Source organism: Pelodiscus sinensis, chromosome 10 (assembly GCF_049634645.1).
Source record: "Pelodiscus sinensis isolate JC-2024 chromosome 10, ASM4963464v1, whole genome shotgun sequence".
Taxonomy (NCBI): domain Eukaryota; kingdom Metazoa; phylum Chordata; order Testudines; family Trionychidae; genus Pelodiscus; species Pelodiscus sinensis.
Genome location: NC_134720.1, coordinates 39,317,256 through 39,335,361, shown reverse-complemented (window position 1 = coordinate 39,335,361; position 18,106 = coordinate 39,317,256). Strand labels below are relative to the sequence as shown.

The 18,106-nt window shown below is 41.5% G+C and overlaps 1 protein-coding gene across 11 annotated transcripts in view; it reads left to right on the top strand.

The window, feature by feature from the left end:
- Positions 1-18,106, top strand: part of TNIK (TRAF2 and NCK interacting kinase) — a 352,035-nt gene that overhangs the window by 315,329 nt on the left and 18,600 nt on the right. For 8 of the 11 annotated variants that reach the window (XM_075937944.1, XM_075937946.1, XM_075937945.1 and 5 more), the window contains 3 exons: positions 6,337-6,521; positions 9,965-10,091; positions 13,684-13,848. In XM_075937944.1, the coding sequence (XP_075794059.1) occupies positions 6,337-6,521; positions 9,965-10,091; positions 13,684-13,848 (477 nt within the window). The remainder of the gene's footprint in view (positions 1-6,336; positions 6,522-9,964; positions 10,092-13,683; positions 13,849-18,106) is intronic. The other 3 variants (XM_014572379.3, XM_075937948.1, XM_075937947.1) reach the window with 3 other exon arrangements.

Here is an 18,106-nt window from a genome sequence, read left to right as displayed (position 1 = left end):
ACAGTGTTTATGATGTGAGTTTGGTGGTGACTTGTTAAAACAGACTTTCTGAATGGAAAACTGTTTGTGTTTTATTGGTAGCGTAAACACGCCTGAGTTCATTTTAAGACCAAAAAAGCTGATACTTCCGCTTCCTTAGAAAACGGTTAGTAGGCAAAGCTCAGGTATTTCAGAAGCGTGGATGGAATATGGACTCTTTTGCCCCAGTTCTGAGTGAGAGAGACTTAATCAAACATGGCTACAATTTGTTGGCAGCCTGAGGGAAAAGAGCAAGGATTCAATGGATGTGTATTCTGTGATGCTCTTTTCACTACCTAGAGGTAGTTACAGTACATTAGTGGGTCAGCGTGGGTTGAAGATTACACAGTCACTGTCCTGCTGTAGCTAGTGATATCTTATCTGCTAGGACAGAGATGGGCAACCTAGGCTAGGCAACCTAGGCATGTTGTGCAAATTTGTGCTCGTTTATCTCAGCGGGCCTCAAGGTTGTCATAACTAAGTCGGTCTCCCGGGATAGGGTAGTTTTTCTAACTGCACTTGTGCACCTAGAATTTGTGGGGTGTGCTGACTGAACTGTGGCAGCATTTTGATTGGATGCAGAGGGAGTGCATGGCTCTTGCAATCAGTGTTGTATGCAGTCAGAATGCACCTCACTTCACATGCCCTTGCTTTACACGCACATCACTTTGGTAATACTAGCAGGGGGGAAAAAACCTACACAGATAGAAACCAGCAGAATCTGGCAACCTTGGGCGTGGGCAGCAATAAACAAAATGTCTCGCAGACCTCACACAGAATCTCGATGGGCCACAGGCTGCCCATCACTGTGTTAGGACAATCACAAAAATACCATATTGATATTGATGTTATTTAATGCATTTGTAACTGTGATGCCATGAACTATTTCTAGCTAATACAGCAGAGTAGGTGTGAATTTATACTAAATAGAAATGCTAATAAAGGGCCAAATGCTGCCACGTGCTAAGCAGTTCTGTTCTGGGGGCCTGAGTGCACTCAATTCTCCTTCACTTTGGTGACAGATGATGGCATTTGGCACCTTGTAAGATCAGACTTAAAATTACATAATGTTCTTTCAGGAAAATGCTGTAACTCTTCAGAGATGGTTAGCAAGGCAGCTCCTTCTTGCACGGTTCTGCACGTGGATTTCGCTAATATAGCTGTTGAGACCTGGGTTCACTTGAGCTGTGTCTATCTCCACATTTAATAACAGATTTTATGTTGGCTTTCAAACCTATCCACCACTTCACCAGTAACCACAGTGCATCTTCATTCAGATAACTGGGTTGAATCTAGAAGGCTCAAAGCTAGTGTTGCTATCACGAGTGTTGATTGGCAATGCCAGTCTTAACAGTCCATTCATATTTTTTAAACACAGAAATTAAGTTATATGAATTTTACAACTCTTGCCATATGTAAATATTATTAAAACAGATTTGTACATCTGACAATGTTGAATTTTTAAATATCTTTACTAACAAAGACTATATTGTCAGTGGTACATTTCTGATCTAGTATTTATGAAATGTCTTACACATATTTGCACATGCACTAACCTCTGTTGTGAACTGTCCTGATAACTTATCTTTCCACATACAGTGGTAAGTGACCCTTTTTAAATGATTTACTATACAAAGAAGAAGAAATAAAAGAGAAAACAGCTAGCTGGTTCTCTTGGCGTGAACACAAGCAAAGCATTTTGTTTAATGAGATCATTTGCTAATAAAATAACACATCAATCAATACCCAGATGGGGCGACATTAATGTAAAATTCAAGTTAAATGAGCTGTGTGATTCTGGAAACTGAACTGACCTGTTTCCAGAAAATATTAAATTTAAAGAAGCCTTTGCAAGTAAGAGTAATTTAACTGTAGTGCTATCTCATATCTTATGTCACTTTCAGTAATAACATTTTTTACTTTATTTGGTGCTAAAGAGCACTTTCTTTCTAGCTGTTGGATTTTTGGGGGAGAGGGAGGATTGATCCAAAAGTGAGGCAATGAATCACTAAAACCTATAAAGTCATTATTTAGAGAAAATGATAGCATCAAAGAATTAACCGTCCCCAAGGCAGAGCCTACACTGGAAAATATGGGTTTTCTCATGGTATTGTGTGACACTGAGTATTATTCCTACTATAACTTCCAAATTTGATCTTAAAAACGAATCAAGCTGGTATTAAACAATACTTGGTTAACTATCTATTAATGATGATCTATGGCAGACTGATAATATATTTATGTTAATCAACTCTGTGTCTGGCTGAAGGCTTGCAACATTCCCAGGCTTTCAGATATATTACATCGGGGTAGGCAATAAGCTGGAGGTGATTGGCCAGGATTAGCCTCTGGCGGGCTGCTGGTGCTTTATTTACCTGCACTTCTGCAGATACAGCTGCTCTTGTTGCCACAGATCGCCATTTCCAGCTAATGGGAGCTGCAGAAAGTGGTGTAGATGAGGACACTGCTTCTCGCAGGTCCCATTGGTCGGGAACAGCAATCCGCAGCCAACAGGACCTGCAAGTGGCAGTACCTGTGAATGTGCAGGTAAATAAAATGCTGGCAGCTGGCCAGGGGCTAACCCTGACAAACTACTCTGGCTCCTGGGTAGCTTATTGCCCACCCCTATGTTACATGCTTGTTTTTTAAGCACCACTATTACTTTGAGATTGAGCCTTACTCTAGGAGCAATCTGTTTGATTTCCATGGGAATATTTGCAAAGTAAGTTACTGTTCAATGTCTTTAAGGGTGGTCAGACGGCCCTGAGAAATCAGACTAAGAAATCCATGCTCAGATTTTAATCTCTTGGCTGCTGCATTTTGTGGGCAGGAATAATGTAGATGTAATTTAATATGTACAATTACCTTTTCTTGGAAATTGCAGATGTGAAAATGGAGACCAGTTTTTTTCACAATCTGGTCCCTTGATGCTTGGAAATAATTGGTGCTAGTCCTAAAATGTTGGGAGAATTACAACTTTAAATGAGATGCTGTTTTGTAGTGTTCCTTTATACAGAAAGTTGGGGAGAACTCTGACCACTTCAATGAAGAGTGGTTACTGAATGAGTAGGTTTTTGACTATAGACTTAAAACCTCTTTAGACAGTTCAAACCTTCATTTACCTGTATCATTTTAGAAAAACCGAACAAACCAACCATATAAACTGCTTGATTAATTAGTCATTATGTTTGCGGATTTGACTATATTTCAATCACCAAGTTATTGGCATTGAAAATTAATTCTTAAATACCATAGTCTCTCTTTAGTCATTCTTTAGTCATAATAAAGATCCATTCTAAGAAACTAGCAACACTTTGTTTTTGTGAGAAATGCAGCATATCTGAGGCAGTGAGTTTAATAGATAGAATACTAGACTGGAATTTGGGAGACTTTGATTCTACTCCCAACTGTGCAACTAGCCCTCTAGATACCCATAGGCAAGTCACTGTCCCTCTCCATGCCTTATTGTGCCATCTGTAAAATGGGGATAATAACTTACCATCTTTGTAAAAACAAAGAGAGGTCTGGTGGCACCTTAAAGACTAGGGCTAGGTCTACACTACGCCCCTCTGTTGGCAGAGGGATGTAAATAAAGCACATCAAAAGTGCAAATGAAGCGGGGATTTAAATATCCCGTGCTTCATTTGCATAATCACGTTCTGGCACTGTTTCGAACAAGCGCCATTTTGAAACTGAAACGGTGGTTTAGACACAGTTTTGCTGACAGTAGGGTGATTTTTTAAACAATCTTGTTTTTTGAGGAGTACAGGATGTCAAAAAAACACCCCACTGTCAGCAGAACCACATCTAAACCGCGTCAAAACGGCGCTTGTTCAAAACAGCACCAGAAAGTGATTATGCAAATGAAGTGTGGGATATTTAAATCCCCGCTTCATTTGCACTTTTGATGTGCTTTATTTACATCCCTCTGCTGACAGAGGGGTGTAGTGTAGACCTAGCCTAACAGATTTACTTGGGCATAAGCTTTTGTGGGTTTTAAAACTGCTTCATCAGATGCATGGAACTGAAATGTTTTTTACCCATGAAAGCTTATGCCCACATAAATCTGTTAGTCTTTAAAGTGCCACCGGACTCGTTGTTTTTGCAGAGACAAACTAACATGGATACCCCTCTGAAATTCTTTGTAAAATGCTTGGAGATCTTCTTCAGAAGCACTATAGAAAAGCAAAGTACTATTTCTTGTAAAACAGAACCTAAATTTTAATTTAATTTAATTTTACTTGACTTGATCAATGCCCAGTGAACTCAGTGAGTTTTTGTATTGACTTTAAGGAGCTTTAATGAGCTTGGATTAGGCCCTCTATTTTCAGTCTTGAACCCCTAGCTATGCTCTTTATATGGAATATGTTCTTACCATTTTCTCAAAACATGGATGAGAGTCTGTAGATCAATAATACACTGACCTAAAAAATGTTGCTCATGCTTAGTGATGGTGGGGCACAAATAGAGAGGGAAAAAGTCCTTTCTGGATGTGGATATCTTGCTGGCATGGTGCATCCATAGGGACTGCCAAAAATCTAAATTTGGTTACAATGACTTCAAATGTATTTGGAATGGTTGCAGGGGAATAAATCAAAGGGGTGTAACTGGGAGCAGCATGTAGGCATGTCCCCATACTAAGTCACTGCACTGAGATAAAGATGGCTGACCTCAAACAATGATATTAATAAAAATCCCCTGTGAAGAATGAAATAATCATGCTGTTGCTCTTTTTCGCTTTCAAATGACTGAGAGTTTCTGATGGTTTCTTACTGCAACAGGCACCAATTAGGTCTGACTTTAGGGAAAATTTAAATGTCAATAAAGCATTTGATTTGATCAGTGTGGAATTAGGGATGAATGATTACTTACTTCACTTAACACGGTTTGGGCTTCTTTTTGAGTTTCTAATCCAAATGACGCCTGAAGAGCTTATTATGTCCTTAAGCCAGGAATAACAAACAACTAAAGTAAAATTTGATCTGCAAAATATTACAGCTTCTCTACTAAAAATACTCTGGGTTTTCAGTGTCAGTTATGTATTTTTTTCATATTTTTCCTCTGCTGCCAAGGGGTAAATCTTAAGACCTACCTGCACAATTTTAATTAATATTGTTATTCTAGTCGCTCTGCTGGAACAGTATACTGGAGATTTGTGGAATGCAGTAGAGAGAGAATATGGCCATAAGAAAAATGTGGAATTTAGTATTTTTCAATGAGTTTCTTTCTCCCTAATCCTTTATCTCTGACCGAATGCACTGATGGCTACATCGGTCACTAATATAGGGAGAAATGGTAAGACTGACAATTGCAATGCGTTGTTCATCATGTGCATGCTTTGTGCAATAGAGTACTCTAACCCATTCTAATTAGAGCTCTCATGCTTTTTTTTTGCCCTACTGCTTCCCCCTGCATTGCTATAAAAGCATGTAAGATAATAAAAAGTCTATTTTCTACACAGTGCCTGCAATGTCCCTTGTACTTAAGTAACTGTCTATTTTATATAACTGTCAGGTCTAAGGTTTCATTCAAGTCATGGTAAACTGAAAAAATGACCTTTTATAAAGACTCCTACTTTTTTAAAAAAAATTCCTTAACTTTAAGGCGAGGACATGTTGCACGTTACACATAAAGTGTTTAAGCTATTTCTTCTGAGGGGTTGTTTTTTTTCAGTTGTGGTTGACTCAGAGCCATGACTCAAAAACTTAGTGCTGCAGTGAGCTGAGGAGTTTGACTATGATGCCATGTCACTGCTTCCTGGCAACTTCCTCCTGTCAACTCAAGAGTGATAACTGAAATGGATCTTGCCTTGGGGATTGCACCATTCTTTTGGAAATGTAGTCGTTGCTTTCCTTCTAATGGCATTTGTAATGGTGCAAATACCATTATAGTGTGTCTTTGAGAGGCCAAGAAGAAGACTGGTTTGGATAATTTCTCCTGCGGCACTCTTGCTTTGGAATATCATTGTTTTCCAGTTTACTATGATGGTGATTGAACTTCACCTTTTCAACAAATATAATTTTTATGTGTATATACATATGTGTTTATATATATACACACACGCATACATACATACATACATACATACATATTAAAAATAGGTTGGTGATTATGTTCGTTGAAAATTAAAGTCAGTTTCATTTTGTTTAAGAAATGCTACATGCTACAAACATTGTTTTATGTTTGTTTGATGTTTGTAATAATTCTGTTACGCTATTTCTTGTTGCTCGTGCTTGGCTTTCAAAGAGATGTGTGTGGCACTTCTCTTGCTTTAAATAAAATTCATGTTGGGTTTTTAATTTTTTTGCCTCTCCTTAGGACCTGACTGCATTAGCCAAAGAGTTGAGGGAACTGCGTATTGAAGAGACCAATCGCCCTCTGAAAAAGGTGACTGACTACTCTTCCTCCAGCGAGGAATCAGAAAGCAGTGAAGAGGAAGAGGAGGATGGTGAAAATGAAACGCACGATGGAACAGTGCCTGTCAGTGACATTCCAAGGCTTATGTAAGAGACCAATTATTTAACGGCAAGACAGTGAAATTGCAAAATGCATATAACTTTATCTTGATGTACAGTGGTTCCCAGCTGGTCCAGAAGTCACTGGCAGTCTATTGGCCACCTGCTGGTAGGCTTTGGAGTGTTGGCAGGTTACATGTACTAGCTCCTCCTCCTTACTACCACATGCTTCACTATCTAGGCTCTTTGCTGAGAATGTAAACTTAAAAACACATCAGTATCACTGATTTCACTTTCCATGTAGGCAGTTGAAGTCATTCTAGTTGCCAGAGTGCAGTCGTGAATGGGAAATGAGAGGACTTTGGGATTCTTTCTGCTAAGATGTGGTCTGTAGTCTGGAAGAGTTTGAGAACCATGTAATACCACACTGACCTTCCTGTACCCATAGCTTCTGGCCACGATGCCATCTTTCTGAGTTTAGTGAGTCTAGGAGTCCAGTCACAACTGGGAATACCAAGGGGGGTGGGATGAGGGACAAAAAGGGCAGTTACCCTGGGGCCCAGTGATTTAAAAGGACCTGGAGCTCTGGGCTGCCGCTGCCATTAACACAGAAGCCAGAGCTCTGGCCCTTTAAATCTCCACCAGATCCCCATGTGGCACAGTCTGGGCGGTGCTGAGAGCTGGATGGGGGAGGTGCAGAGAGGTCTGGGTGGTAATGAGGGCTGGTTGCCTCGAGCAGCTACCCGAGGATCCTCCCCTTCTGCTGGGCCCAGAGCCGAGCCCCTATTACCTTGCCCAGGGCGTGGCGAAATCTGTCGCCAGTGCTGGTTACCACTTTGGATGATTCACTGACTGAAAACCAGTCATTTCAGATGACCATTGGAAACTTATTTACTGGGGGAGATCAAATTCTCAGCATTGCACTTAAATGACTGGGCCTAATCCTACTCCCAATGAACTCAGCAGCAAAATTCCCCCTGGGTTCAGTGCTTGTACATGCATGTCATCTTCCAAAACCAAAAGGGAACAAGTGCTGGAGGGCCTGATCCTTGAATATGTTCAGTGCCCCCTGCAACTCTCATTCTTTCTTGCTCAGCTGTTTTGTGGCCTCGATCATGATATCTGAGCCTCTCACAACAATTTATAAATTTATCTTCCCAACACCCGTATGAGATTGCAAAGTATTCTGAATCTGTTGAAAACACCCTGGCTACGTCTAGACTGGCCCCTATTCCGAAATAGCCATGCTAATTTCCAACTTTGGAATAGGGAAATCCGCGGGGGATTTAAATATCCCCCACGGGACTTAAATAAACATGTCCGCCGCTTTTTTTCCGGCTTGGGGAAAAGCCGGAAAAAAGCATCTAGACTGGCGCGATCCTCCGGAATAAAGCCCTTTTCCGGAGGATCTCTTATTCCTGAAAGTAATATAGCTATTAGCCCTTGTCACTGTATTTCTAGCATTATAAAGTATTTCCCTTTGCTGTTGAGATGATACCAGGAGAATACAGCTTGTGGCTTGCAGAACTTGGCGCTGTCCAACCAGATTATGAGAGTACTTAATAACACATAAAAAAGAGGCAGGGAGAGCCCTTTATATATACACACACTATAGTCTCTTACTTAGGGATGAGCTTAAAGCATGAATACAAAATGCCTTTAATTCACACACTAGGCAGGGCACCTTAGGCCAGTGGAGAATCAGGCATGGTGGAGCTCTACTCCACCCAGATCCCTTCAAAATGTCTCTGACACGTCCTCTCTACTTTCCCTTCTACATAGAGCAAATTCTTCACTGGTTGTCTCTGGCCACTTTATGCCAACTGCATGCTGCAGTGTAGCTTTTGTAGATTACAGAATCTGTGTTTTGTCTCTGGCCCTTTGCTTTTGCAATTGTAAATACTGAAGAATTTTCTCTCTGGAGGAAGCATTAAAACTGCTTGATCATAAAACGTTGCTTGCTTTAGCATCCAGTTAGACAGACTTTCTTTGCTCTGACAATAATGTGCATACAGAAACAGAATGAGCAAGATTATGAATGACACTCCACAATAAAGTAGTGAAAATTCACCACGGCCTGATCCTTACTCTTAGTGCTAGAATAGTTGTACAATTATTTCTACACTGCACACTACACCTGGGCTCTGAGGCGGGTTTCAGTCCAAGCCCCCACTCTGTCCACATACAAATCAGTCTCCTATAAGTCAGCAAACACTCAAAACCCAGATCCTAGAACCCTGTTAGGGGGATGGATCAGAACCTGAGTACCAGGGGGGCTGACAGCCTGTGTGGGCCCCTGGGCAACGTGGGAGGGGCTTCACACTTCCGGAAGAGGCAGGGCCTTGGGTGGAAGAAGCGAGGCTGTGGCAACCAGTCCTCCACACCACCTAGAGCGTGGTACACTCCGCCCCTGCCAGCCCTCAGAGCTTCACAGAACATGGGGCACTTCAGCAGTGATTCAGAGGGCCAACGGCTCCAGCCACCAATACTGCTGCGGTAGCAACAGTGGCTGCTATAAGCCCCATGTCCCTTTGAATCACCGGGCCCTGGGGCAATAGCCTGTTTGTCTCCCCCCACTCTCCTCCTCCATTGGCAGGCCAACTGAGACTCACTGTGACTCAGGTGCAAGCCTTGTCATTTAGGGTATGTCTACACTACCACCCTAGTTCGAACTAGGGTGGTAATGTAGGCAACCGGAGTTGCAAATGAAGCCCGGGATTTGAATTTCCCGGGCTTCATTTGCATAAAGCCAGGCTCCACCATTTTTAAATGTCCGCTAGTGCGGACTCCATGCCGCGCGGCTACACGTGGCACGGACTAGGTAGTTCGGACTAGGAAGTCTAGTCCGAACTACCTAGTCCGTGCCGCGCGGCTACACACTAGTGTGCACTAGCGGACATTTAAAAATGGCGGCGCCTGGCTTTATGCAAATGAAGCCCGGGAAATTCAAATCCCGGGCTTCATTTGCAACTCCGGTTGCCTACATTACCACCCTAGTTTGAACTAGGGTGGTAGTGTAGACATACCCTTAGAGTGTGGCTGCATCTCAAGCTGCAGTAAGTCCAGATCCCACAGAGTGTATCTGGGCCGGACTAAAAGATCACAGCATGGCAGTGGCTAGCTCAGGCCTGTGGGGTTTGGGTGGAGGGCTAACATTTTTACAGTATTGACATTTGGGCTCTGGGATCCTTCCCCTTCATCGGGCCCATGCCTGAATGTCTACACAGCAGTTTTACAGCCCTGCAGCCCAGGCCCCTTAAACTGGAGTCAGCTGATGTGGGCCAGCAGTTGGTGTTTAGTCATGCTATTTAGATGTAGCCATAGACATGGTGGGTAGACATATCTGTGGACCATAGTGTGCAGTGTAGACACACCCGTAAGTCCCTACTGCTATATCAAGGCCCATTTTACCTTGGACTGTGATACAGAGAGAATACATTTTTGTACATGACAGAAATTTGTATCACCAATGTTCTCCATTCAACCTCCAGACCAACAGGAGCTCCGGGAAACAATGAACCATACAGTCTAGGAATGGTGGCATCCCATGGTCTTGAAACATCCAATGCAGATACATTTAACAGTATATCAAGAGAAGGAACTTTAATGGTAAGGGAGGTAAGTAGGAGATAAGAGTTTCTATGGAATATCTTTAGTAGGTTTTGTCTTTGGAAGCATGAAAAAATTACATTGTGTATTTTAAACAGAAAATGATTGATTAAATTGTGCTTATTAAAGGCTCAGTAATATAATTAGGCAATATAAACAAATATGACAAACATAAATGATTCTTGACACTAAAAACAGCAGTGAATAGTAATACTAGTGAGGACTGGGGTGGATTTGATGTAATTTACTCAGATGTAAAATCAAAGTCAAGAGTGTGTCTATGAGTCAACAGTGTGCCTTTGTGGCCAAGAAGGCTAATGGCATATTAGGTCGCACTAGGAGGAGCACTGCTAGCAGATCTAGAGAAGTGATTATTACTCTTTATTTGGCACTGGTGAGGCCACATCTGGAGTATTGCATCCAATTCTGGAGCCCCCATTACAGAAAGGATATGGACACATTGGAGAAAATCCAGCAGAAGGCAATCAAAATGGTTAAGAGGCTAAAGCACGTGACTGAAAAGGAAAGGCTGAGGGATTTGGGCTTAGTCTACAGAAGGGAAGAATGAGGGGGGATTTGATAACAGCCTTCAACTACCTGAAGAGGAGTTCTAGAGAGGATGGAGAGAGGCTGTTCACAGTAGTAACAGATGGCAGAATGTGGAGCAATGGTCTTAAGTTGCCGTGGGAGAGGTCTAAGGTGGGCTATTTCACTAGGAGGGTGGTGAAGCACTGGAATGGGTTACCTAGGGAGGTGGTAGATTTCCATTCCTAAAGGTTTTTAGTCCCAGTTTGACAAAGCCTTGACTGGGATGATTTAGCTGGAGTTGGTCCTGCTTTGGGGAGGGGGTTGGACTCAGTGACCTCCTGAGGTCTCTTCCAACCCTATGGTTCTATTATCAGAAGTCCAAGCCAAAGGAGTTGCTCTCAATCTACACCATTGTTAGAGAGATTGGAGTCTGGCCAAAGTTTCTTTCCTTTCACCAGTTTCCAAACCCTCCCCACCACAACTTAGCCATCTGCCAGGGACATTCAGTTGATTTAGTATAATTATAACTTCTTATCTGAACACTCTAATTGCAATATCTTGGCTCCTATACAAGGAGACCCAAAAAACCTAGAACATAATGTCAGTGACTGCATTTATAAAGAAGATGAAGTGCCAAGATGGAGAAGTCTCCTGGCTTGACATCAAGCATGTCTCCAAAGTCCACAATAAATTTGACTTCTGGTTTTAAGGAATTACGGAGACAGGGCTGTGGTCCTCACACGGAATATTTTGGGTACATTATTTGTTTTTCTAGTTTGAAATCTTGGTCTGCCACATTCATCAAATCTCCCTGGTTTAATTCTCTGTGGTTCCTATTCCACCTTGCTTGATTCTTAGGGAGGACTGGGGAGGAGTAAAATATGAAAATAATATAATAGGCGAACACTAGTGTCAGATAAGGATTTTAAAACAATTGAGCAACAGGCAGCAAAACTACCTGGTAGTAGAAAATACAGTGTCCAACACAAACCTTCCTATTACTCTTCTAGGACCTTATCCAAAGCCCAGTGAACTCAATGGGAAAACTCTGACTTGGGCTTTGGATCAGGCCTTTTCTGTTCTCTTCCCTGCACAAGGACAATGTATAGCTTTAAGGTGAAAAGTGTTCAGTAATCAAAGGGCACGTCTCTTAGCCATGTGCTAGCTACCAAACTACTGTATCTGGTCAGTCTTGTGTTTAGCTGTCACATTCTTAGTATCTTTCACAGACCTGGAGAAGAGCTCTATATAGTTAGAAAGTTCGGCCTCTCCACCAACTGAAGTTGGTCCACCAAAAAAGTTACTTCAGCCACCTTGTCTCTGTATATCCTGGGGCTGACACAGCTACAACACTGCATAAAGCAAATGCCTGTTACACTTAGCAGCATCCCTGGTTTTGAGGAGTCTACACTCCCTGCAAATGGACATGCTACTGGTGTAATTGCTAATCAAAATAGGAATGAGGGAGAACTTCCATAACAATACTCTCTCTGCGTGGGAAAAACACATGCCAGAGAGGGTGATTGCTTGAAATAAATCACCGCCCTTGGCGGTAAGGGCATTTGCTATGGACAGCTACTCAATTATGTCATGGAGAAATGGAGACTGATCTTAAACTCCAAACTTTGATGAATACCAAAGCCATTTCAGGGAAATCATTTCTTCCTTGCTCTGTCTTTCGTATTTGACTCTTTGGTAACCTGAGAATTTGCCAGCTGCAAGGATCAGGGCTATGTAGGCTATGGCTGCATATCGCAGCCCCAGCCATCTTTCAGGTGCAATAGCCTGCTCAAGAATTTCTCTTAACTGTTATGAGCAGCACCCAATTGGAAGTGTAATGCCCTGCCGGTGAGTTCTGCTAAACAGGTGTCAAACATGACGACTACGTCTACACTGGCCCCTTTTCCGGAAGGGGCATGTTAATTTCAGCTATCGTAATAGGGAAATCCGCGGGGGATTTAAATATCCCCCGCGGCATTTAAATAAAAATGTCCGCCGCTTTTTTCCGGCTTTTAGAAAAGCCGGAAAAGAGCGTCTACACTGGCCCCGATCCTCCGGAAAAAGTGCCCTTTTCCGGAGGATCTTATTCCTACTTCAAAGTAGGATTTTTAGGGAAGTGACTTCAAAGTAGGAATAAGATCCTCCGGAAAAGGGCACTTTTTCCGGAGGATTGGGGCCAGTGTAGACGCTCTTTTCCGGCTTTTCTAAAAGACGGAAAAAAGCGGCGGACATTTTTATTTAAATGCCGCGGGGGATATTTAAATCCCCCGCGGATTTCCCTATTACGATAGCTGAAATTAACATGCCCCTTCCGGAAAAGGGGCCAGTGTAGACGTAGCCGACCTGTGCAGTCTGGGGAGATGATCTGCTTTGCTGGTTGCTAGGGGGAGTCTCTAGGAGGGGAGAGAATTAAATAAAATGTTCTTGGATTAAATCACTTCCCTAAAAATGTATATGGAGTAGGTTTTTCTCCTTTCCACAGAGGCATGTAGCCCTTTTTGACGCTAATGGGAGCTCTGTGTGCACAGCCAGATGAAAATAGATCTTTTATTGTGAGGAAGGGAAATGCTGATGCTGTCCACTGTTGTTTGGTAACTCCAGGAATGTGGTTTTAGAACTGTATTAGCTACTGCGGGAATCCTGAAATCAGACCACTGTAGTTTTTAAAAGGCAGAGGGACCCAATCTGCCCTCCATCATACAAGCACAGATCCCAAAGACTGCAATGGGCCTGGACCTAGTCTCAGGAAAAAATGACCGCTGGCCCTGGAAAATTTGCATCTGCAAGTCCCAGGGTGGAATGTCATCCAGGGTTGCTTTGTTACAGAAAGGTTAATCCAAAATCATCATCATCAGACTTCTTCTGCTGGTGTAACATGACTAATTGCTCCTGAATTTACTTTGTGATTAATTCTCTCTTTCTCCTGGTTTATATTTTGCTGCTTGCCAGATTTGCATGGGGAGAATATGGCAAAGAGGGCTCTTGTTCTGTGCTTGCTTTGGTGTCGGGGTAGACTGCAGTAGATCTGTTTGTTTTTTCCCTCTCCTCTTCCTTGTACTTTGTGTCTCTGCAGACAACTGGTGAAAAAAAGCGTTCTAGCCACGCAGCCAGCAATGGCTTTGCAGGGCACATCAATCTCCCTGATCTGGTGCAGCAAAGCCACTCGCCTGCAGGCACACCGACCGAGGCCCTGGGGCGAGTCTCTACACATGCGCAAGACATGGACTCAGTGGCTGAAGTAGGTGGTGGGGCCTCTTTGTTACATGGCTATTCCTCTTCCTTTGCATTGCTTTGAACAAGAATTAACATCCTTTGAGGAAAGGGCTTTCTCAGTGTTTTCAGTCATTTCTGCTCTCCTATCTGTTTCTGGTCCATGATTATGATTAGGAATGTAGCTGAAGTAACATTGAATCTGCTGAGTAATTGACATCGTAATATGTTGTAAAGGTGGAAATTTGCACTAGGGCTCATTTCACACCCAGCAGTTGATGCCAATGTGTAGCGATGTTTGTGAGAGTTCAGATGTGAGACTCAACTTAGCAACTTGGGAGTGAAATCTTGGCCCTGTTGAAGTCATTTTGCCATTGACTCCACTAGGGTTCAGATTCCACCCTTTAGCTCATCTCTGATGGTAAAGTGAACCAAAAGAGTGATTAGAACAGGGCTACTCAATTTTGGAAGCCCCAGGGGCCACAATGATACTCATAGCACATGCCAAGGACCGCAACTTAAGTGTGGTTGCATATACATGGAAATAGATATGCAAATATATGCAAATCGCTTTTTCACACTGACGGGCATGAATACAAAAATTAAGGCAAGACTGCACCACACGCAGGCCCCATTTAAGTCAGTTCTGCTGATATTAATAAAATGCAATATTTACCAGATTCCACCCATATGACAGCACTTTTAATGAGCAAATGACAGTCCAGGAATTTAATTACTAAAATGCATATCAACAGAAGACCATTATATTGACTACTCTTTTGGTTTGGCTTCACAACAGTCCAGGAATTTAACTACTAAAACACATAGCAACCCAAACCTCACCATAAACCCAAACTGTACCACGAGCCACAAGCAAACGGGCTATGGGCCACATGTGGCCTACGGGCCACGTGTTGAGTAGCCCTGGATTAGAAAAATGCTGTGGAGTTCTTTACGCCAAAATGCAGCATACCTTTCAAGTTGTGGGGGATTACATGCAGCATAAAGTGACTCTCCTACTAGCTTGTTGGCAGCGAAGTAGTTAAATGGGGATTGTTTTTTTTGGCTTCATGAGATACAAAAATCCTAATAAACTTAAGTTCTTACTTATAGACAGAGTGAGTCAAAGCCTGTCATTCATAGTCCTTTTACCGTATATCATTCACACTTTTTTTTGGGCCAAATTCTGATTTCAGATGCAAGCCCACATCAACTAGTATAAAGTAAAATCTGTGGGTGAATGTTCAATAAGAAACAGAACTTTTATTTTGATGTGGACGTAGGACATAGACTAAATGCCACAGGCAATATGATGTATTATTTTATTCTTTTCACTTCAGATTATCTAGCCGTTTTAAAGATTTTTAATAATATAATTAATAAACTGCTTGGAATAAAGGGTCTTATTCCTTCTAAAACATAAGGACCTATGGTCCATGTTTTGGCCTAAAGGTTTTATCTGTTTCCTTCTAAGGACAAGAGGGAGTCAGATGTCTATAAAAGCAAATATTTCTGGAGTCATTCTCAGACTATTCTCAAAAAATGGAGACATAACACGGAGGGATTGTATTTAAATATATACATTTATAGTGTGTGAACCAAAGAATCCTTGTAAGTTTCAAAAAATACAATTTCTAGGGCTGGACAAGCTGAGAATGGGTGTAAGACTCCAGACTGAGTCACAATACCATTAGTAGAAACTCCTGTCACATTGGGAATCTGCATAGATGTCTTGTTGCCTAGAAGGTTGGCCTGGAGGATGAAACTACCCTAGGGCAAGCGTGTACCTTCTTAAGCCCTGCATAGGGTCAGTGAAAGCACTTTCGAAAAAAGGCATTATTCCTCGTAAAACGAGGTTTTCCGCGGTCGAAAGGACTGCCGCTTTCTTTAGATTTACTTTCGAAAGAACACAGCAGCAGTCTAGACGCAGGGGAAATTTTTTCGAAAAAACCCTGGAGTCTAGACACCCTTTCGTGAAAAGGCTGGGGGCAGAAGAATTCTCAGATTTGCAGTCTGTTCCTGCAGAGAAATAATTTATTCTACATAACTTCACTATCATACATGTATTCTAACTGCCCTCTAGCAGATTCAGATTACATGTTCATCCTTTGCGAAATAGTGTCAGTCATGCTGACTAATGGTAAAAATAACATAGGGAGTATTGTGGCATGTACCTGTGTTGTGTCAGAAGGGAGTAAGGTGACCCAAGCGTGTTTTAAGTGACTCCTTTGGGGTATATCTATGAAAAATTACTGTTCTTGTATTTTTTATTTTGGTCACTTTAATCAAGAGTGGGTTTGAACCTATCTTACAGAAGTGACAGTGATTACTCCATCTGTATAGCTCTGCAAAACCAGTGGTGATATGTCAGAGCTAAACAGATTGGAGGAAACTTAGTATTTTTATCTTATACTGCAGCTTGGTAAGCTGAGACAGAGGTTTATAAAAGGTAGAATAGGACCTGCAGGAAGATGAGGTCTTACTATTCAAATAACTGATCTGAAAGTTGTTAAAATGCCAGCATCTTAGATGAAGAACAGCTGAGTCTGAGCAAAAAAAGAAAAAACTTGGCACAACAGAATAGAGAATTTCATCCATCCTAAATCTTGTATTTGAAAGTATCTTATCCTTAGTAGGGGAAAAATCCCTGTAAATGTTTCCTTCTAGTGTTGCCGATGCTTCATGGAATATTTTGAAAAAGACATTTTTTATAGAAACAATTCTGCTTGTGTGTATTATATTTTACGAATACATTTGCATGCAAGTATCAGCTATTTTTTTCAGAATGCATTTCAGGCTGTTAATTCTCTGCATGGGAATTAATTCTTTATTTTTTACATCATATTCTGTTGTTATGGAGACAATGTCACAGAAGATTATGAATCAGAGAAAAAGGTAGGGGAGAAAACAACAGGAGAATCAGGGAAGGTAGGCACTGAAAACTGCTAGCTCATCTGAGGCATCTCACTGCTAGTGCAGGAATGTGCCCGAAGGTACCATTTCAAGTGTTTTTCTGATTAATGTTCAGTCATAAGCAATGAGTCTGCTTCTACTTTCTTTGGTGGCTGTTCCACACCTCCTTCTGCACGTCTTCCAGGAATGAAGTTTCTCCTGATATTAGACATAGTTTTTCTCTTTTTAAATGTAATCCTCTTAGCCCTAGTTATATCTCCATGTACTGCCTTAAATGATCCCTCTCCCATCTTGGCATTTACACCCTTCAAATATTTGTAAGTTGTTAAAATAGTTCCTTAATCATACCTCAGCCAGGTTTCACATAATGAGTACAGTTTACAAAGCCCCTAGCTTTCATTGCCTGTCAATGGGACTTTGTCTCTAGAGTCACTATGGTTCTTTTGAAATGTTTAAAAGGCTTTTTAAAACTCCCTTCTGTCAGCCCCCACATCCCCAGCCCAGATAATTCTTGCTGCAGATGAACTGTTTATTCAAACTGGATTTTTGTTCATTATGATATTACTTTGCACTTGAATGGCATTTTCCATCCTCAAACTTTGAAGTATTTAAATAAGAGAAGATTCACAACTCCCCTGTGAGATCGTTGTGGTCACTTTTCTGATGCCCCATATAAATGATTTGCCTAGGGGTATGCAGTGTGCCAAAGTTCAGAGCCAGAACTACAACCATGATCTCCTGTCTCCTAATCCTTCTGTTTTAATCATATAGGCCACCTTTACAAAGAGCAAAAAAAGAATAGGGGAAATCTGACATAGGAGAGTTGTTTCTAAATTAAATGCCTTTCAGAGTGTTGCATGAGTTAGATTTTAAGAAGGCCTTCATTCAGCAAAGATTTTGGAAACCAAATATCTGAATAATGAAAAACTCAAGAGAGGTCTTTTCAACAAAATATTCACTCTTAAACTTATTAGCTTAATCCGTTCCTCAGGAAATCTTGCAGTCTTTGCTTGAAACCCAAGTAACATTTTGAGAGCAATGTAAGATTATACTTACCTTTGAGAGAACTACCCTTATAAAAGTGTATGCTTATCTTCTTATAGTCAGGCTGTTATGCAATTACTCAGTGCAGTGGGTTTGAGCTCTGGCTTTGTACAAAGATAGCAGATTTGATTTTGGCCCTTAGTGGCATGAAAGAAACCTGTACTAAGGAGCTAAAATTAAAATGGTGTTTCTTGTGGGAAAACTTGAGTCTTGCTATTGTAACAGCACTGAATATAGGTCATAAATATAGCATACTCTGGGCAAATATGATGATAGAAAAATAAGCTGCTCAAGTATGGGGAAGAAAACATGCCACTATGAGTCCCATG